General features: G+C 54.9%; 1 protein-coding gene across 2 annotated transcripts; it reads right to left on the minus strand.

Moving 5' to 3' along the window:
* Nucleotides 1–3,527: 3,527 nt before the first annotated feature.
* TXLNA (taxilin alpha) lies at nt 3,528–15,637 on the minus strand. 2 transcript variants are annotated; one of them, XM_058819951.1, is made up of 11 exons: nt 15,468–15,637; nt 14,403–14,536; nt 12,251–12,565; nt 10,797–10,888; nt 9,464–9,634; nt 8,021–8,215; nt 6,724–6,843; nt 6,479–6,553; nt 6,061–6,153; nt 5,788–5,883; nt 3,528–4,195 (listed from the first exon to the last, which is right to left on the minus strand). In XM_058819951.1, the coding sequence occupies exons 2-11, from the start codon at nt 14,509–14,511 to the stop codon at nt 3,911–3,913; spliced, it is 1,551 nt and encodes a 516-aa protein (XP_058675934.1). In that variant the 5' UTR covers nt 14,512–14,536; nt 15,468–15,637; the 3' UTR covers nt 3,528–3,910. The 2 variants fall into 2 exon arrangements, with proteins under 2 accessions (XP_058675934.1, XP_058675935.1); XM_058819952.1 differs by lacking the exon at nt 9,464–9,634.
* Nucleotides 15,638–16,718: the final 1,081 nt, after the last annotated feature.

The raw sequence follows: 16,718 nt of genomic DNA on the forward strand, positions 1-16,718 counted from the left end.
CGTGTGGAGGCTCCTTCCCTGCACGGAGATAACGGGGAGAGGATGAGGATGCCCGGGGCACGGCGGAGGGGCTGGGGGAGCCCCGGGACAAGCGGACACATCCAGGGGCACCGGGACCCCCGGGGACAACGGAGAGGGTCGGGGACACCCAGGATAGAAGGGGACACGGCCAGGGCCACCGGGACCCCCCGTGTTAAGGAGTGACACCCACGGGCACCCCGACCGCCCCGGGGCTCGCTGGCGGCGGCAGGACCGGAGCAGGAGCTCGGTGCCCGTTCCCGGGGGGCTCCGCGCCCGGAGCATCCCCGCAGGAGCTCGGCCGGGGCCTGAACCGCAGCCGCAGCTCCGGCCGGGCCCCGGCGAGATGGAAAGGAGGATTTCGGCCCCGAAACACCCCGGGGAGAGCGGAGCACAGGGACCGCATGGGGACCGTCACCCCTTTGTCCCGCCGGCCCCCCCGAGCCCCGCGCGGTGCCAGGACCGGGCAGCTCCGGTTCGGAGCCTCTTTGTCCCCTTTGTCCCCTTTGGCCGCCGTCCGGAGCGCCACGGCCGAGACTGACCTGAGCCAGGCCCGCTCCGGCCTCCGGGACCCGATGGACACCCCGAGGGACACCCCGAGGGACACCCCGAGCCCACCGGACACCCCGGGCCCACCGGACGCCCCCCGCCCGATGGACACCGATTGCACAGCCGGGATTTGCATTTAAAGGGAAAGGGAACTTCCTCCGGGAGTTCCCTTTCCCTCCGCAGGATCCGCGGACGTGACCCGGGATCGGCCCCGGGATCGGCCCCGGGATCGGCCCCGGGATCGGCCCCGGGATCAGCCCCGGGATCAGCATCCCGCAGATCGGGAACGGGGCGGGATCCGCTCCCCAGCCCCCGGTTCGTTCCCGCCGCCCCCTCCCGCCCCTCCGGTGTCCCCGCGGGTTTTACCCCGAGTCCCCTCCGGTGTCCCCGCCGCACCGCGGGATCCGTCACTGCCGGAGCAGCCGGGAAGGGCCTCCAGCCCTAGCGCAGAGCCGGGATTAACAAATCCCGTCCGTCCCCCCCTCCCAGCCCGAGCGCGGCTGCTGCTGTAAATCCCGGCAGGATTTTTAACCCATCCTGGACATTCTGGAGCCGCTGGGGGCACAAAGGGACCAGCCCGGTTGGTGCCCCCAGAGCCGGGACCCTCAGGGCTGGTGGCTCTTGGTGGCTGCAGCGTCCCGGAGAGGGACACGCCAGGTGACACTGGGGACACCTGAGCAGGGACATCCCATCCACACGGCAGGAGAAGTGTGCAATCCCTCCCTGCCTGTCCCCAGCTCATTGCCGGGGAAAGGAGGAGCAGAGCTCTGGGACACGGCAGGGGGAGTTTGTGGGGTTTGGGACAAGGGCTGTGTGTAGGAACAGAGCTTGTGGGGATTGGGGTACACGGTTTGTGGGGATTGGGAGTGGGGCTGTGTGTAGGAACACAGTTTGTGGGGTTTGGGAGCTGTGTGTAGGTAGTTTGGGGTCATTGGGAGTGGAGATGTGAGTAGGAACAGTTTATGGGGATTGGGAGTGGGGTACGCAGTTTGTGAGGATAGCAGTGGGGCTACGTGTAGGAACACAGCTTGTAAGGATTGGGGGCTGTGTGTAGGAAGAGTTTGTGGGGTTTGGGGACTGTGTGTAGGTTGTTTGTGGGGATTGGGGGCTGTGTGGAGGAACAGTTTGTGGGCTTTGGGGACTGTGTGTAGGTTCAGTTTGTGGGGATAGCAGTGGAGCTGCCCCCCAAGGAGCCCCACTGTGAGCAGCAGGTGAGCCACAGAGTGCCCAGCTGTGCTGACCAAAGGGCACAGAGGGCACACAGGTGCCCTGCATGAATGTGAGGGGTACAAAACTGTGGGTAAAGAACAAGGACAGATGCTTGCACCCTTCTGAAGAGGTTTGGCGTTACTCTGTGAGGGTTACAGCTTTTGCAAATTGCATGGTGACACTCTGACAGGGCATAGGGAATTTGTGTCCCACAGAGCCACCCCACACCCAAAATCTCCACCCCCTGGTAAAGAACAGAGAGACACCGGAGGCAGCAGCGAGGTTGGGAGTGTTTCTATTGGATACAGGATACACACAGGAGGTTTCTGTACCTTAACAGGGAAAAGACAGAAAAAAAGGGGATTTGGTGAATTTCTAAGGGGTTTTGCTTTTTCTGCAGTCCAGATGTCAGCAGCAGCCCTGCTCAGCCTGGCTGGGTTACATTCATGGATCATCCCAGAGGAACCAGCAGGGCTGGAAGACAAAGCCACCACAGCTCCAGGGACTGTCCCAGGGCGTGTCCAGCAGGGCTCTGTCCATGCTGCCCTCCTCAGATCTGGAGAAAAAGGAGATGTGGAGGGAAGTCCTTCATGGAGGGAGGTGTGAGAGCAGCTGTGGTGCCAGAAGAGAATCCCAAAAGAATCCACTGGGTGCATCCAGGGTGGGGATCAGCTCCAGCACCACAAAGGCAATGCTGGGAGTGAAGTCTGTCACAAACTGAAGCTGCAGCGAGGTTCCAAGCGAGCCTGATCTTCCAAAGATCAGCGACGAGACAAAGTCCTGACAAACCAAGGAAAATCCCAAAACCCGGTGCCAGCAGGTGCCACAGCTGTCCCTAAACTCCCTCCCAGCACATGCAGGCCCCAGGGGTGAGGCAGCACTGGGGAGATGCTCTTCAAGCAGGGAGGAAAAGGGGAAATGGGGCTGGGACAGCAGAAGCAGCCCCAGGAGCTGATCCTGGATGGAGCAGCAGCTTGAGGAGCTCACAGAGCTCTGAGGTTTGATCCTCCTGCAGCAGCTCCAGGGGCTCACACAGCTCATGGAGCTCACACAGCTCATGGAGCTCACACAGCTCTGAGGTTTGATCCTCCTGCAGCAGCTCCAGGGGCTCACACAGCTCCGAGGTTGGATCCTCCTGCAGCAGCTCCAGGGGCTCACACAGCTCCGAGGTTTGATCCTCCTGCAGCAGCTCCAGGAGCTCACACAGCTCTGAGGTTGGATCCTCCTGCAGCAGCTCCAGGAGCTCACTGAGCTCTGAGGTTGGATCCTCCTGCAGCAGCTCCAGGAGCTCACACAGCTCTGAGGTTGGATCCTCCTGCAGCAGCTCCAGGGGCTCACATACCTCCGAGGTTGGATCCTCCTGCAGTCCCAGCTCTGTGGATGCCTCCAGGGCTGGGGGGCACCTCCCCAGTCCCTGTGCACAACGATGCCAACACTTGGGAATGAGACCTTTGGGATAACTGTTTAATACACTTTGTGCACGTGTGCGTTCAGCAAAGAGGCAACTGTGAATTATAAGGCGATTTTGAGATTGGCAGGGCCTGGCAAGAGCAAAAAATTCCCAAGGGAGGGACCAGGCACCTCCTTTTGCTGCTTCTCCTGGTCCCCAGTGCAGACACAGAGCCCATGGAGAGCAGGGAATGGCCTCTGGTGCCCTCAGCTCACACACGAGCAGGGCCAGACCAGGAGCTCCTCCTGCCTGGCAGGGGGAAGAGGGAGATTCCAGTGCTGGGAATGTTCTAGAATTCTCCCAGCTCTGCTGTCACTCCAGAGTGGAGTCCTTGTGGTGGTGGAGGCGTGTCCCTTGTCCCTGTGCCTGTCCCCAGGTCCTTTAGTGAGAGGGACAATCAGCTGAGGCTCCAGATTTTCAATATTCACACAGGCAGGGAGCTGGGCCCTTCTGCTTCTTTCCATAGATATAAAGTGTTGCCCTGCACATTTTAATATATCTTATATATATATATATATATGTATATATATATATAAAATCTTAAAAAAAATCCCTCAAAAAACCTAAACTAGGAAATCTCCCATGCCCAGGAGGGCTGTGTCCTGTCCTCTCCCAGCTGGCCCAGGACAGGGAGAGTGGAATCTAAAGCAGCTCCCAGGTCCCCCTCCCTCACCCAGCTGGGGCTCAGTCAGTGCCCTGCTCAGTCCCGCTCTGCCCCGTGCTCAGTTCTGCCAGGCTTCCTGTGGGATCCGGGCTCTGTGGGGCCTTTCCTGGGCTCGGGGGATCTGCAGCAGCCTCAGAGCTGTCCCGTGGTGGCTCCTTCAGGGGCTCCAGCAGCTCTGTGTGGGCACACAGGTCCTGCACCTTCTTGTTGAGGTCGTTGCGCTCCGTCTGCAGCGCGCGGCACAGCTTCTCCAGGCGCTGGATCTTCACCTGCAGCCCCTCCAGCTCCTTGTCCCGCAGGGTTTTCTGCAGGGGAGAGGCACAGAGGGAGAGAGATGGAACCCCAGAGAGATAGGAGGGGATAGGGATGGGTTTGAAATGCAGGGAGAGCAGGGTTAGGTGGGATATTGGGATGGAATTCCTCCCTGTGAGGGTGGCACAGGGTGCTCCAGCTCCTTGTCCCGCAGGGAGAGGCACAGAGGGAGAGCTGGAACCCCAGAGGGATAGGAGGGGATAGGGATGGGTTTGAAATGCAGGGAGGATAGAGTTAGGTGGGATATTGGGGTGAAATTCCTCCCAGTGGGGTGGCACAGGGTGCTCCAGCTCCTTGTCCCGCAGGGTTTTCTGCAGGAGAGAGGCAGAGAGAGAGGTGGAACCCCAGGGGGATAGGAGAGAACAGGGACGGGTTTGAAATGCAGGGAGGGTGGGGTTAGGTGGGATATTGGGATGGAATTCCTCCCTGTGAGGGTGGCACAGGGTGCTCCAGCTGTTTGTCCCACAGGGAGAGACGCACAGAGGGAGAGCTGGAACCCCAAAGGGATAGGAGAGAACAGGGACAGGTTTGAAATGCAGGGAGGATGGAGTTAGGTGAGATATTGGGGTGAAATTCCTGCCTGTGGGGTGGCACAGGGTGCTCCAGCTCCTTGTCCTGCAGGGTTTTCTGCAGGGAGAGCTGGAACCCCAGAGGGACAGGAGAGAACAGGAACAGGTTTGAAGTGCAGGGAGGGCAGGGTTAGGTGGGATATTGGCATGGAATTCCTGCCTGTGGGGTGGGACAGCGTGCTCCAGCTCCTTGTTTGTCCCGCAGGGTTTTCTGCAGGAGAGAGGCACAGAGGGAGAGATGGAACCCCAAAGGGATAGGAGAGAACAGGGATGCAGGGAGATCAGGGTTAGGTGGGATATTGGGATGGAATTCCTCCCTGTGAGGGTGTAAGGCCCTTGCACAGGGTGCTCCCACTCCTTGTCCTGCAGGGAGAGAGGCACAGAGGGAGATGTGGAACCCCAAAGGGACAGGAGGGAACAGGAACAGGTTTGAAGTGCAGGGAGAGCAGGGTTAGGTGGGATATTGGGATGGAATTCCTCCCTGTGAAGGTGTAAAGCCCTGGCACAGGGTGTCCAGAGAAGCTGTGGATCCCTGGAAGTGTCCAAGGCCAGGCTTGGAGAAACCTGGGATAATTGAAGGTGTCTCTGCCCATGGCAGAGGATAGGAGAGAACAGGGACAGGTTTGAAGTGCAGGGAGGGCAGGGTTAGGTGGGATACTGGGATGGAATTCCTCCCTGTGAGGGTGTAAGGCCCTTGCACAGGGTGCCCAGACAAGCTGGGGCTGCTCCATCCCTGGAAGTGTCCAAGGCCAGGCTTATCCCAGGACACTTATCCCAGGAGAAACCTGGGATAATTTAAGGTATCCTTGCCCATGGCAGGGGCTGGAATAGGATGAACTTTAAGGTCCCTTTCAACCCAAACCATTCCATGACTGATTCTGGGGAAACCAAGCAAACCCTCAACGCCCACAGCACCCAGGAGCTTCCTCCTCCTCCCTCTGCACTCACAGAGCACCCAGGCAGGGCCTGTCCTGTCCCCAGCCACCTTCCCCAGCTGCCCCCCAGCCTCCCCTCACCTCCTCTGCCATCTCCAGCAGGGCCTTGTTGCTGCTCTCCCAGCGGGAGCGGTACATGGTGGTCTCCTTCTCCAGCTTCTTGATTTTCTTGGTCATCTACAGAATCACAAATCGAGTCACAAAATGTCCTGATCCCCACAGGAATCAAAATAAACCAACCCCAGGGAGAGCAGTGCAGTGACATCCCACAGGTCCTCATGTGTCACCCCACATTTTGGGTGTAGACTTAAAATGAACTGAAATTTGGAGCTGGGGGAAAAAAGCATCACCCACCTTCTCCATCTCCTGTTTGAACGTTGTGAACACTTCACTGCTTTTGGAAAGGGTGTTCTGGAACTCCTCAAACTTCTCAGTGTACAGAGCCAGCTGTGGAGAGACAGGGAGCTGATGGCAGCAGGGCTGCAGAGGGGAGAGCCCTGCCCTGGCACAAGGACAAACAGCAGGAGCTGCTCTGCCAAAGGCAAATTCTGTCCCAGGGAAACATCCTGAGAGCAGAGAGCTCCACAAACTCCTCCTGGCTGATCCCATGACTGCTCCCAGCACTGGGAAACAGCCCCTGAACAAAGGCTCAGCTCATAAAACCAAACCCAGCAAGGATGCTGCTCCTGTTTTCCAGATTAAAGAACTTTGGGTTGTTCAGGGAGGGAGGGAGGGAAATCCCCAAACAAAATAAGCTGAGCAGGGAACTCACCTGCTGCTTGAGGTGGGTCTCCTGCTGCTTCATCAGCTCACACATCCTCTGGGATTCCACAGCTTCCTTCAGCAGCTGGGGAAGGAGGGCAAAGAATTATCTGGGGATGCTCTCCTGCTCAGGAGAGGCACAAGGAGCTCAGCAGAGCTCCAGCCTGGCTCCTGGACATGCCAACATCTGGGATAACACCCAGGGACCCAGACTGAGACCCCAAAAGTGCCTCAATCAGCTGCTCCAACACTTACAAAATCCTTCTCCCGCTGGTGCCTCTCCTCTGCCTCCTTCAGCATCTCCTGGGCCTGCTGCAGTTTGGCATCCACCAGCTGCTGCTGCAGCTCCTTGTGCTTGAACACCTTGTCAATGTGCTGCAGGGCGACAGCAGAGCTCAGGGCACACCCAGAGCAGCAGGAAAAGCTCCCAGTGCTGACCAGGAAATTCCTCTGCCTGCCCTAAAGGGCTCCAGCCCCTGCCCCAGAGTCAAAACCACCTGTGCCTTCCATTTTAGCTCTTAGAAAAGCACAATTCCCACCTTTATATGAAGAATTACAAGTCAAGAGAGTTTAAGTAGAATAATAGTTAATCACAGAGTGAAAAATAGATTTTTGAAGTTTTTAGAATGAGAGTTCAAGAAGCAAAATAGACTGGACACACTTAGGTTCTTCTTTCTCCTTCTTCTTCTTGGCCTCCATCTTCTGCTGTGATGGTGGCACTTTTAGATTGGTTTAGAGTAGAAGCTCACTGTCTAATATAGCTGATAGGTATTGGGAAGTAATTTTAAATATTGTACATGTAGTTTTTAGTATAAAAAGATAACACCAGTGTGCCTCAACCTGACCTGCAAACAGACTAGGGCAAGTCAGAAAAAGAATGTTATAAACAAGAAATAACAAGTAACCTTGAAAACAAAAGTGTCAGGATGCAGGAAATTCCTCTGCCTGCCCCAAAGGGCTCCAAACCCTGCCCAGGGGGCTCAGAGACCTTGGCACAGAGCCCCAGACCCCTGTGCCTTTCATTTAGCCCTTGGAAAAAACAATTCCCACCTTTATACGAAGAACTACAAGTCAAGAGAGTTCAAGTAGAATGACAGTGAATTTATCACAGGGTGAAAAATAGATGTTTTGGTGTTTTTAGAATGGGGGTTCAGGGGGCAAGATGGAGGAATCTGGGCAGCCTTTCTCCTTCTTCTTGGCCTCCATCTTCTGCTGTGATGGTGGCACTTTTGGATTGGTTTAGAGTAGAAATTCACTGTCTAACATAGGTAATAGGTATTGGGAAGTAATTGTAAATATTGTAGTGTATTTAAACTACATGTTTAAGTAACATGTAGTTTTTAGTATAAAGACAAGCAGCGAGGGAAACAGTGTGCCTCAACCCTGCCAGACAGACCTAGGGCGAGCCAGAAAAATAATGTTAAAAATAAGAAACAATAAGCAATAAACACAAAAGAACCCTGACTCTGCTGACTGCCCAAGCTAAGAAAAAGAAGTTTTCTGTATCCCAGAGCCCCTGTGGCCAGCAGAGGTGTGGGAGAAGCTGACCCACCTCCTCCCTGAGCTCGTACTGCTCGATGAGCTTCTTGAGCCTCTCGGCCAGCTCCATGTTCTCCTGGCGCAGCTTCGAGTTGCGCTCGTTGTGCTGCTCCATCTGCAGCTGGATGTCGTTCAGGGTCACCTGGAAGTGAGAGGTCACCTCCTTCCTCTTCTCCTCCTCCTCCCTGGCACGCTGCACGCCCTCCTCCTGCAGCAGGGATGGGACAGGTAAGGGAGGAGCTTCCCAAAATTGTGTTTCCAACTTATTCAGATTGCCATTATTCCTTATATCCATCCCAAAATGATGTCCTTATGTCCACCACCAAACCTTCCTAAAATTGTGTTCCCAACCCATTCAGCCTCCCTTTACTCCTTATTTCCATCAGGGAAACTTCCCAAAATTGCTCATTATACCCATAAGAAAAACCTCCCAAAATTATGTCCTTATAGCCATCAGAAAATCTTCCCAAAATGATGTTCACAACTCATTCAGCCTCCTGTTATTCCTGATACCCATAAGAAAAACTTCCCAAAATTATGTTCCAAATTTATCCATCCTCCCATTATTCCTTCTATCCCTCAGAAAAACTTCCCAAAATGATGTTTCCAACTTATTCAGACTTGCATTATTCCTTACATTCATGAGGAAAACTTCCCTAAATGATTCTAACCCATTCAGCCTCTCATTACTCCTTATATCCCTCAGGAAAACTTCCCCAAATGATGTTCCAAATGAATTCAGCCTCCCATTTTTCCTTATTTCCATAACAAAAACTTCCCAAAATTATGTTCTTACATCCATAAGGAAAACTTCCCTAAATGTTCCCAATGCATTCAGCCTCCATTATTCCTTGTATCTCTCAGGAAAACTTCCCAAAATTATGTCCTTATATCCATCAGGAAAACTTCCCAAAATGATGTTCTTACATCCATTAGGAAATTTTCCCAAAATTATGTTCCCAACCCATTCAGCCTGCTATGATTCCTTATATCCATCAGGAAAACTTCCCTAAATGATGTTTGCAACCCATTCAGCCTCCCATTATTCCTTATTGCCAAAAGAAAAACTTCCCGAAGTTATGTTCCCAACCTATCCAGACTCCCATTATTCCTTATATCTATAAGAAAAATTCCCCAAAATTATGTCCTTATATCCCTCAGGAAATCTTCCCAAAATGATATTCCCAACACCTTCAGCCTCCCATAATTCCTTATATCCATCAGGAAAACTTCCTAAAATGATGTTCCCAATGAATTCAGCCCCCCATGACTCCTTCCATCCCTCAGGAAAGGATTCTGGGTTCTCCCCCTTCCCTCCCTTCAGGGCACAAACCCTGAAACAACAACTCAGACACTGCAGGCCCAACCCCAGACCCCAACCCCTGTCCCAGAGGGGTGAGGGTGCCCAGGTGGCTCCTGGGGAGGGTTCCAGGGGTGGGGAAGGATCATGGAGCACCTTGAGGGTGCGGTTGTGCCGCTGCAGCTCCCGGCACAGGCTCTCCAGTTTGCTGCGCGCCAGGATGGCCTTGCTGTGCTCGCTCTGCAGGTGATCCTTCTCCTGCACCAGCTGGCTCTGCTTCTTCTGCAGCATCCTCATCTGCTTCTGCGAGGTCCTGTGCTCCTCCAGCTGCCACAGGGGAGCACAGGCTGAGGGGCAGCAGGGCAGAGGCGTCCCCGCCTCAGGGGGACACCATCAGCCCTCCTGAGGGGACACCTGAGGGGACACCACCTTCCCTCCTGAGGGGACACCATCTGCCCTGTGAGGGGATACCATCCACCCTCCTGAGGAGACACCTGAGGGGACACAATTCCCCCCCTGAGGGGACACCATCTTCCTTCCTGAGGGGACGCCATTTTCCCTCCCAAGGAGACACCATTAACCCTCATGAGGGGACACCTGAGGGGACACCATCAGCCCTCCCGAGGGGACACCATCTGCCCCCATGAGGGGACACCACCTTCCCTGCTGAGGGGACAGCATCTTCCCCGCCAAGGGACACCATCTGCCCTGTGAGGGGACACCATCCACCGCCCTGAGGGGACACCTGAGGGGACACCATTTTCCCCCCTGAGGGGACACCATCTTCCTTCCTGAGGGGACACCATCTGCCCCTGAGGAGACACCATTTACCCTCATGAGGGGACACCATCAGCCCTCCCAAGGGGACACCATCTACCCTCATGAGGGGACATCTGAGGGGACACCATTTACCCTCATGAGGGGACACCATCTACCCCCATGAGGGGACATCTGAGGGGACACCACCTTCCCTGCTGAGGGGACACCATCTTCCTTCCTGAAGGGACCCCATTTACCCTCCTGAGGGGACACCATTTCCCCCCCTGAGGAGACACCATCTGGCTGTGCCCCAAGGCCAGCAGCTTTGTGACACCTCAGGACAGAGCAGCAGTGACACAGAGCCCAAGGGATTTTCTTCTTCCTCAATTCCCACCCTGCTGGAATTGGAAGGAGCTCCACGTTCCCCCAGCACAGGGAAATGCCACAGATGGGGCACTTTGGACATGCACAGGCAGCCCCAAACCTCCATCCATGCTTGGAATTCCACCTTGCCTCTGGTTAAATGTGGGATCAGGCTGAAACTGAGCTCTTACACCCAGATTTGCCAAAATTCCTTCCACAAACACCACCAGACTTCAGCCAGCACCACCCAGGCTCTCCTGGGCAGGGATCCAGCCCTGCAGGGATCCCAGGACACCACAAAGCCCCAGTGTGACCCTGGAATGTCCCTCCCCAAGGGCCCTCTGCCTCCCCCAGCCCCAGCACTCACCAGCTCAGCGTATTTCTTGCACAGAGCTGCCAGTTTCTCCTCTGACGTGCTCAGGGTGTTCAGGGTCTGCATCAGCAAAGTGATTTCCTTGCCTGGAAAGGGGACATGGAATGGGAATGGTGCAATAAATGGGATAAAAATGGGTTTACACACAGATCTGGAATGGAAAGGTGGAAAAAGGAGGGGCTGAGCAGGTTCCCAGGATCTCCCCAGGATCTCCCATGGAGCAGGTGGATTTTGTTGAAAATTTTGGAGGGGAAAACCATCCCTGGGCTGTGCCCAGCAGAAGAGAAACCCACAGAATTCAGAGGCTGCACTGGGTCCAGAACAAAACAGGAGGATCTTCCCAAACCCATCCAAGGCTCTGACTTCCCCCAGTGGATAAAATCCACTTATCCCAAATTTTATCCATTTTAAATGGATAAAATCCATTTATCCATGCACTGGTATCATTGGGCACAGCTGGAGCAGGGAATTCCTCACCTAAACCCCTGGGGAGCTGGGAATCCTTTACCTAAACCCCTGGGGAGTTGGAAATCTCTCACCTAAACCCTTGGGGAGCTGGGAACTCTTCCCCTAAATCCCTGGGGAGCAGGAAATCCCTCACCTAAACCCTTGGGGGGGCAGAGAATCCTTCATCTAAACCCATGAGGAGCTGGGAATCCTTCAGCTAAACCCTTAGGAAGCAGGGAATCCTTCCCCATAACCCCTGGGGAGATGGGAATCCTTCAGTTAAAGCCTTGTGGAGCAGGAAATCCCTTATCTAAAGCCCTGGGGAGCAGAGAATCCTTCCCCATAACCCTTGGGGAGATGGGAATCCTTTGCCTAAACTTCTGGGGAGCTGGGAATTCTTCCCCATAACCCTTGGGGAGCTGGGAATCCTTTATCTAAACCCTTAGGGAGCAGGAAATTCCTTATCTAAACCCTTGGGGAGCTGGGAATCCTTCCCCATAACACTTGGGGAGCTGGGAATCCTTTACCTAAACCCTTGGGGAGCAGGAAATCCTTTACCTAAACTCCTGGGGAGCTGGGAATCCTTCCCCTAAACCCTTGGGAGCTGGGAATCCTTTACCTAAACCCCTGGGGAGTTGGAAATCTCTCACCTAAACCCTTGGGGAGCTGGGAATCCTTCCCCATAACACTTGGGGAGCTGGGAATCCTTTGCCTAAACTCCTGGGGAGATGGGAATCCTTCCCCATAATGCTCGGGGACCTGGGAATCCCTCCCCTAAACCCTTAGGGATCTGGGAATCCCTTATTTAAACCCTTGGGGAGCAGAGACTCCTTCATCTAAACCTTTGAGGAGCAGGGAATCCTTCCCCTAAATTTCCTTTTCCCCTGAGGAACAGGAAGTCTTTCACCTAAACCCCTGTGGAGTTGAAAATCTCCCCCCGAAACCCTTGGGGGAGCAGGAAATCTCTCATCTAAACCCCTCAGGAGTTGAAAATCTCTCACCTAAACCCTTGGCCTTCTTCTTCTCCTGAGCTTTCTTCTGGTCCCTGTCCCCAGCCTCCTCCCCAGGCCGGAACTCCTCGCTGCCCTTGGAGTTCTCCTTGTCCCCGTTGATCTCGGGGCCCCCCGGCTCCTGCTCCCCGTTCCTGGGGGAGTCACTGCGGCCCTTGTCGGGCTCCTCGGGGGGCTCCCCGTGCCCCCCATCCTCCCCTGGGTTCTCCTGGCTGGCATCCACACAGTAGGTGCTCAGGATGTCCTCCAGCTGCCGGCTCAGCTCCTCCGAGACGTCGCGAGAGGATTTGGGATCTTCCTGGGGAGCTGGGAGGGGAAAAAAAAACCAACAAAAAAAAAAAAATTATTAATTGATTTATTCTCCTCTTGGAGGTTTATATCACACCCAAAATAGTTCAGCTACCTTTGGAGGTATAAAATCAGCAGGGGTGGTTTCTGTGGGAGTGTTAGAAACCAAGTCTCTGACATCTGTCAAAAGGCAGAATTCCCTCCTCTCTCCTCTTTTTTCTTTTTTTTTGGGGGGGCTTTTTAGTGTGAGAATGGATTTGAAACCTGGCAAAGAGCAGCTAGAACATCCTGGCAGCAGGCAGAAGGGAACTCCTCCAGGGATACAGAAATAGGGGAAAAACCAGATTTAATAAAAGGTAAAATAAAAAAAAATCTTTACAGAGAAAAACCCAGCCAGGTGCAAGAGGTTCTTGCTCCAGGCAGAACACCTCACAAAAACAATTACTTTATTTATTCTCTTCTTTTTCTAGTAAATTGCTCAGACAATTTTTGCCTCCTGTCCAACTGTCCATCCTTAAATTTGAGGTGAAATCCCCTAGGTCCTATGAGATTTCTTTTTATGTAATTAAAGACAGAAATTTCTGAGCTTATTTCCTTTTTAAGGGGACAAAAAGACAGTTTTGTCACTCCATCAAGGGGGCACATTCCTATAAATTGAGGTTTTCCCCCCTCCTCTCACCCTGCAGGGAATGGGAGCTTTTTCCTGGCTGGATAAATTGCTTTGTTCCATTCCCACCAGCCTCTCCTTTGATCAGCAGAGCATGACCAAGCCCCTGACATCTGTCAAGAGGGAGAATTCCCCCCTCTCTCCTATTTTTTATTTGAAGGAAAGCAGGTTGTGTGTGAGCTTTTCCCCCCCATAGGAACTGGAAGATCCAGGGCTGGGATTTTTAGCATGAGAATGGATTTGAAACCTGGGTAGGAGCAGCTGGGATCAAACAGGGATGGAGCAGGCAGAATCCTGGATCCTGGCAGCAGGCAGAGGGGAGCTCCTCCAGGATGCACACACACAGAAATAGGGAAAAAACAAGGTTTTTCTGCCCTGGAAAACCAGGATTTTCTGCCTGGAAAAACGGGATTTTCTAGCCTAGAAAACCAGGATTTTCTGTCCTGGAAATCCAGGATTTTCTGGCCTGGAAGCCCAGGATTTTCTGCCTTGGAAAACCAGGATTGTCTGGCCTAGAAAACCATGATTTTTTTGCACTGGAAACCCAGGATTCTCTGCCCAAGAAAACCTGGATTTTCTGCCCTGGAAACCCAGAATTTCCTGGCCAGGGAAACCAGGACTTTCTGCTCAGGAAAACCTGGATTTTCTGATCTGGAAAACCAGGACTTTCTGGCCTGGAAATACAGGATTTTCTGGCCAGAAAAACCTGGATTTTTTTGCCCAAGAAACCCAGGATTTTCTGCCCTAGAAAACCAGGAATTTCTGGCCTAGAAAAAGCAAGATTCTCTGCCCTGGAAACCCAGGATTTTCTGCTCAGGAAAACCAGGATTTTCTGGCCTGGAAGCCCAGGATTTTTTTGTCAGGGAAACCAGGATTCTCTGCCCAGGAAAACCAGTATTTCCTACCCTTGAAAAATCATAATTTTCTGCCTGGAAAACCAGGATTTTCTGCCCGGAAAACCAGGATTTTCTGGCCTTGAAAAACCACAACTTTATGCCCAGGAAATCCATGATTTTCTGGCCTGGAAGCCCAGGATTTCCTGCCCTTGAAAAACCACATTTTTTTTTTCCCAGAAAACCCAGGATTTTCTGTCCTGGAAAACCTAGATTTCCTGGTCTGGAAACCCAGGATTTTCTGGGCTGGAAAACCAGGATTTTCTGGGCTGGAACCCCAGGATTTTCTCCCCACCTTCTGGGGGAGCTGCAGCCTCTGGTGAGTCTCCCTCTTCCAGCCCCATCCCGCTGCTCGTTCTGGAAGGACGTGGAGCTGCCTTGGCCTCCACTCCCTGGTTCTTCATCACAGCCTTTGCACCCTCTCAGGCTCTGCAGAGACACAAGGGAGAGGTTTTGAGGACATCTGCAGGATTTTAGGAGTCAGGAGCAGCTCAGTGCTGAGGAAAGCATCTCTTGATTCTCAGTTGTGTCAGGATAATTCCTGGTGGAATCTCCCAACCCACAGATAACAGAATTGTCCCACTGGGAATATCCCCCTCAACCCTTTCTGTCCTTCCCAAATCTGGGATTTCAAACCTGACCCAGAAATCAGAGCTGGCACAACACAGAGCTCAATTCCTGCTGAATTCCCTGCCTGAAATCCCAGCTCATCCTCATCCCCGGAGGGGTTTGGATGTTCTCAGCCTTCCCTTTATCCTCCTAATGAGGAGCTGGGGGTGCTGATGCTGCCGGTCCCGAGGGAGAGAAGAGTCCCCGGTTATACCGGGAGTTACCGGGGCTCCGGGAAGGCAAACCCGCGGGCACAGCGGCGCCAGAGCCCGGCCCGGGGCAGCACCCACGTGTGGGTGTCCGGGGCAGCGCCCTTCGCCTTCACCGGCACCTGCCCCGCGCCCCGGGCGCTGCTTTTCCGCTGCTGCTGCTGCACCGGGGCCAGAACCGGCCACGGGGGCGAGAAGCGGGGGCCGATAATAACAGGGATACAGGGGTGATAATAACCAGGATATGGGGGCGATAACCGGGATACGGGGGCGATAATAACCGGGGTACGGAGGTGATAATAACCGGGGTACGGGGGGATAACGGGGTTCGGCGGTGACCCAGCCCCGCAGCCCCGGGAGCCCCCGGCCCATGGCTCGCTCGGCACCGGCAGCCCCAGCCTAGCCCAGCCCCCGCTGCCCGCGTTCCAACGACCCCCAGTCCCGTTATAGCCCCGGGCGCGGCCCAGCTCCCGCCTCCGCCCCCCCGTTAAAGCGGCCCCGCGCTGCCCCCTCCCCGAACCGCCGTGACGTCACGCGCGCACCCCGTGACGTCAGCGCCGGCGGTCTGACGCAGGTATCGCCTCGCTCCTCAGCCAACGGGGGCCCGGCGCATCGGCGGGGCGCTGGGTGCCGGTGCCCGGCCGGTGCCGCTGTGGCGGCGGTTGTGGCGGTTCCGGCGGTACCGGCGCTGAGGGAGCGGCTCGGCCCGGGGCCTCCAACGGCCGCGCCTGCGCCCGCCCGAGCCGCCGCCCAATCAGCGCCCGCCGCGCGGGGGCTGCCGGGAAGCACCGGGGAGACGCGGCAAGCGCGGCGGGAGGCGCTGAGGGGACTACAGCTCCCGGCATGCTCAGCGCGGGGGTCCCCATAGCAACTACAGCTCCCGGCATGCTCAGCGCGGGGGTTCCCCATAGCAACTACAGGTCCCGGCATGCTCCGCGACAGAGCGGGCATAGGAACTACGGCTCCCGGCATGCTCAGCGCGGGGACCCAGCACAGGAACTGCAGCTCTGTAGGACTGGAAGGAGAAGAGGATGAGGAAGGAAGAGGAGGAGGAAGGGAAGGAGGAAGGAAATTCTATCCTATAACTACCGCCATGCCCCGCGGTTGGGAAAGAAGAAGATGGGAAAGAAGGGAAACCGCGGCCTACAACTCCCGGCATGCCTCGCGCATGGCGGCCCTGAGGACAATTCCCGCCCCGCTCTGGAAGAAAAAGGAGATGAGGAGGAAGAGGAAGAAGGGAAGGGGTTAGAGGAGGAGGGAAAAGCGTGGCCTACAACTCCCAGCATGCCCTGCGCACGCCCACCCCGGAAACTACAATTCCCAGCACGCCCCCGTTAGCGGGCACCGGGAGCCCCCGCAAGGTCACCGATCAGCCCCGGTACAGCACAGCCCAGCCGGACACCTGCACAGGTGCATTTATTCGTTCCACAACAAGGGACACCCCAGAAGCGGGGCTTTGACCGAAATCGTGGCAAAGTGACCCAAAAAGCGCCGTGAGGGCTCGGGGAGCTCCGTGAGCACCGGGAGCAGCGGCGGGGGCAGCGCCGAGCCCCGGGGGTTTGCAGGTGTGCCTGCCTCACAGTGCTCATCTACAGCAATCACAGCAATTTCATACAGAATTCTCTCTGTGGCCCAATTAGACAAATATCTCCCTATCTAGAATATAAAAAATACAGAAATTTGTTGGTTTTGGAAGGGAAATGTGCATTTAGCTGAGTGTGAGCAGGAGGTAAACCTGAAAACCTGGTGCTGCTGGAGCTCCCATCAGCACTGGGATTTTCCTCCACCCCAAA

Source organism: Ammospiza caudacuta, chromosome 25, assembly GCF_027887145.1.
Source record: "Ammospiza caudacuta isolate bAmmCau1 chromosome 25, bAmmCau1.pri, whole genome shotgun sequence".
NCBI lineage: Eukaryota > Metazoa > Chordata > Aves > Passeriformes > Passerellidae > Ammospiza > Ammospiza caudacuta.

What these genes read in the sequence shown, in the direction of transcription:
- TXLNA (XM_058819951.1), bottom strand. Translation starts at nt 14,511, where the DNA reads ATGAAGAACCAGGGAGTGGAGGCCAAGGCAGCTCCACGTCCTTCCAGA. An exon ending in GAAGAAGGCCAAGGGTTTAG is followed by an intron (nt 10,889 to 12,250) that starts GTGAGAGATTTT and finishes TCCCCTTTCCAG; the next exon opens with GCAAGGAAATCACTTTGCTG. An exon ending in GGCACAACCGCACCCTCAAG is followed by an intron (nt 8,216 to 9,463) that starts GTGCTCCATGAT and finishes TCCCTGCTGCAG; the next exon opens with GAGGAGGGCGTGCAGCGTGC.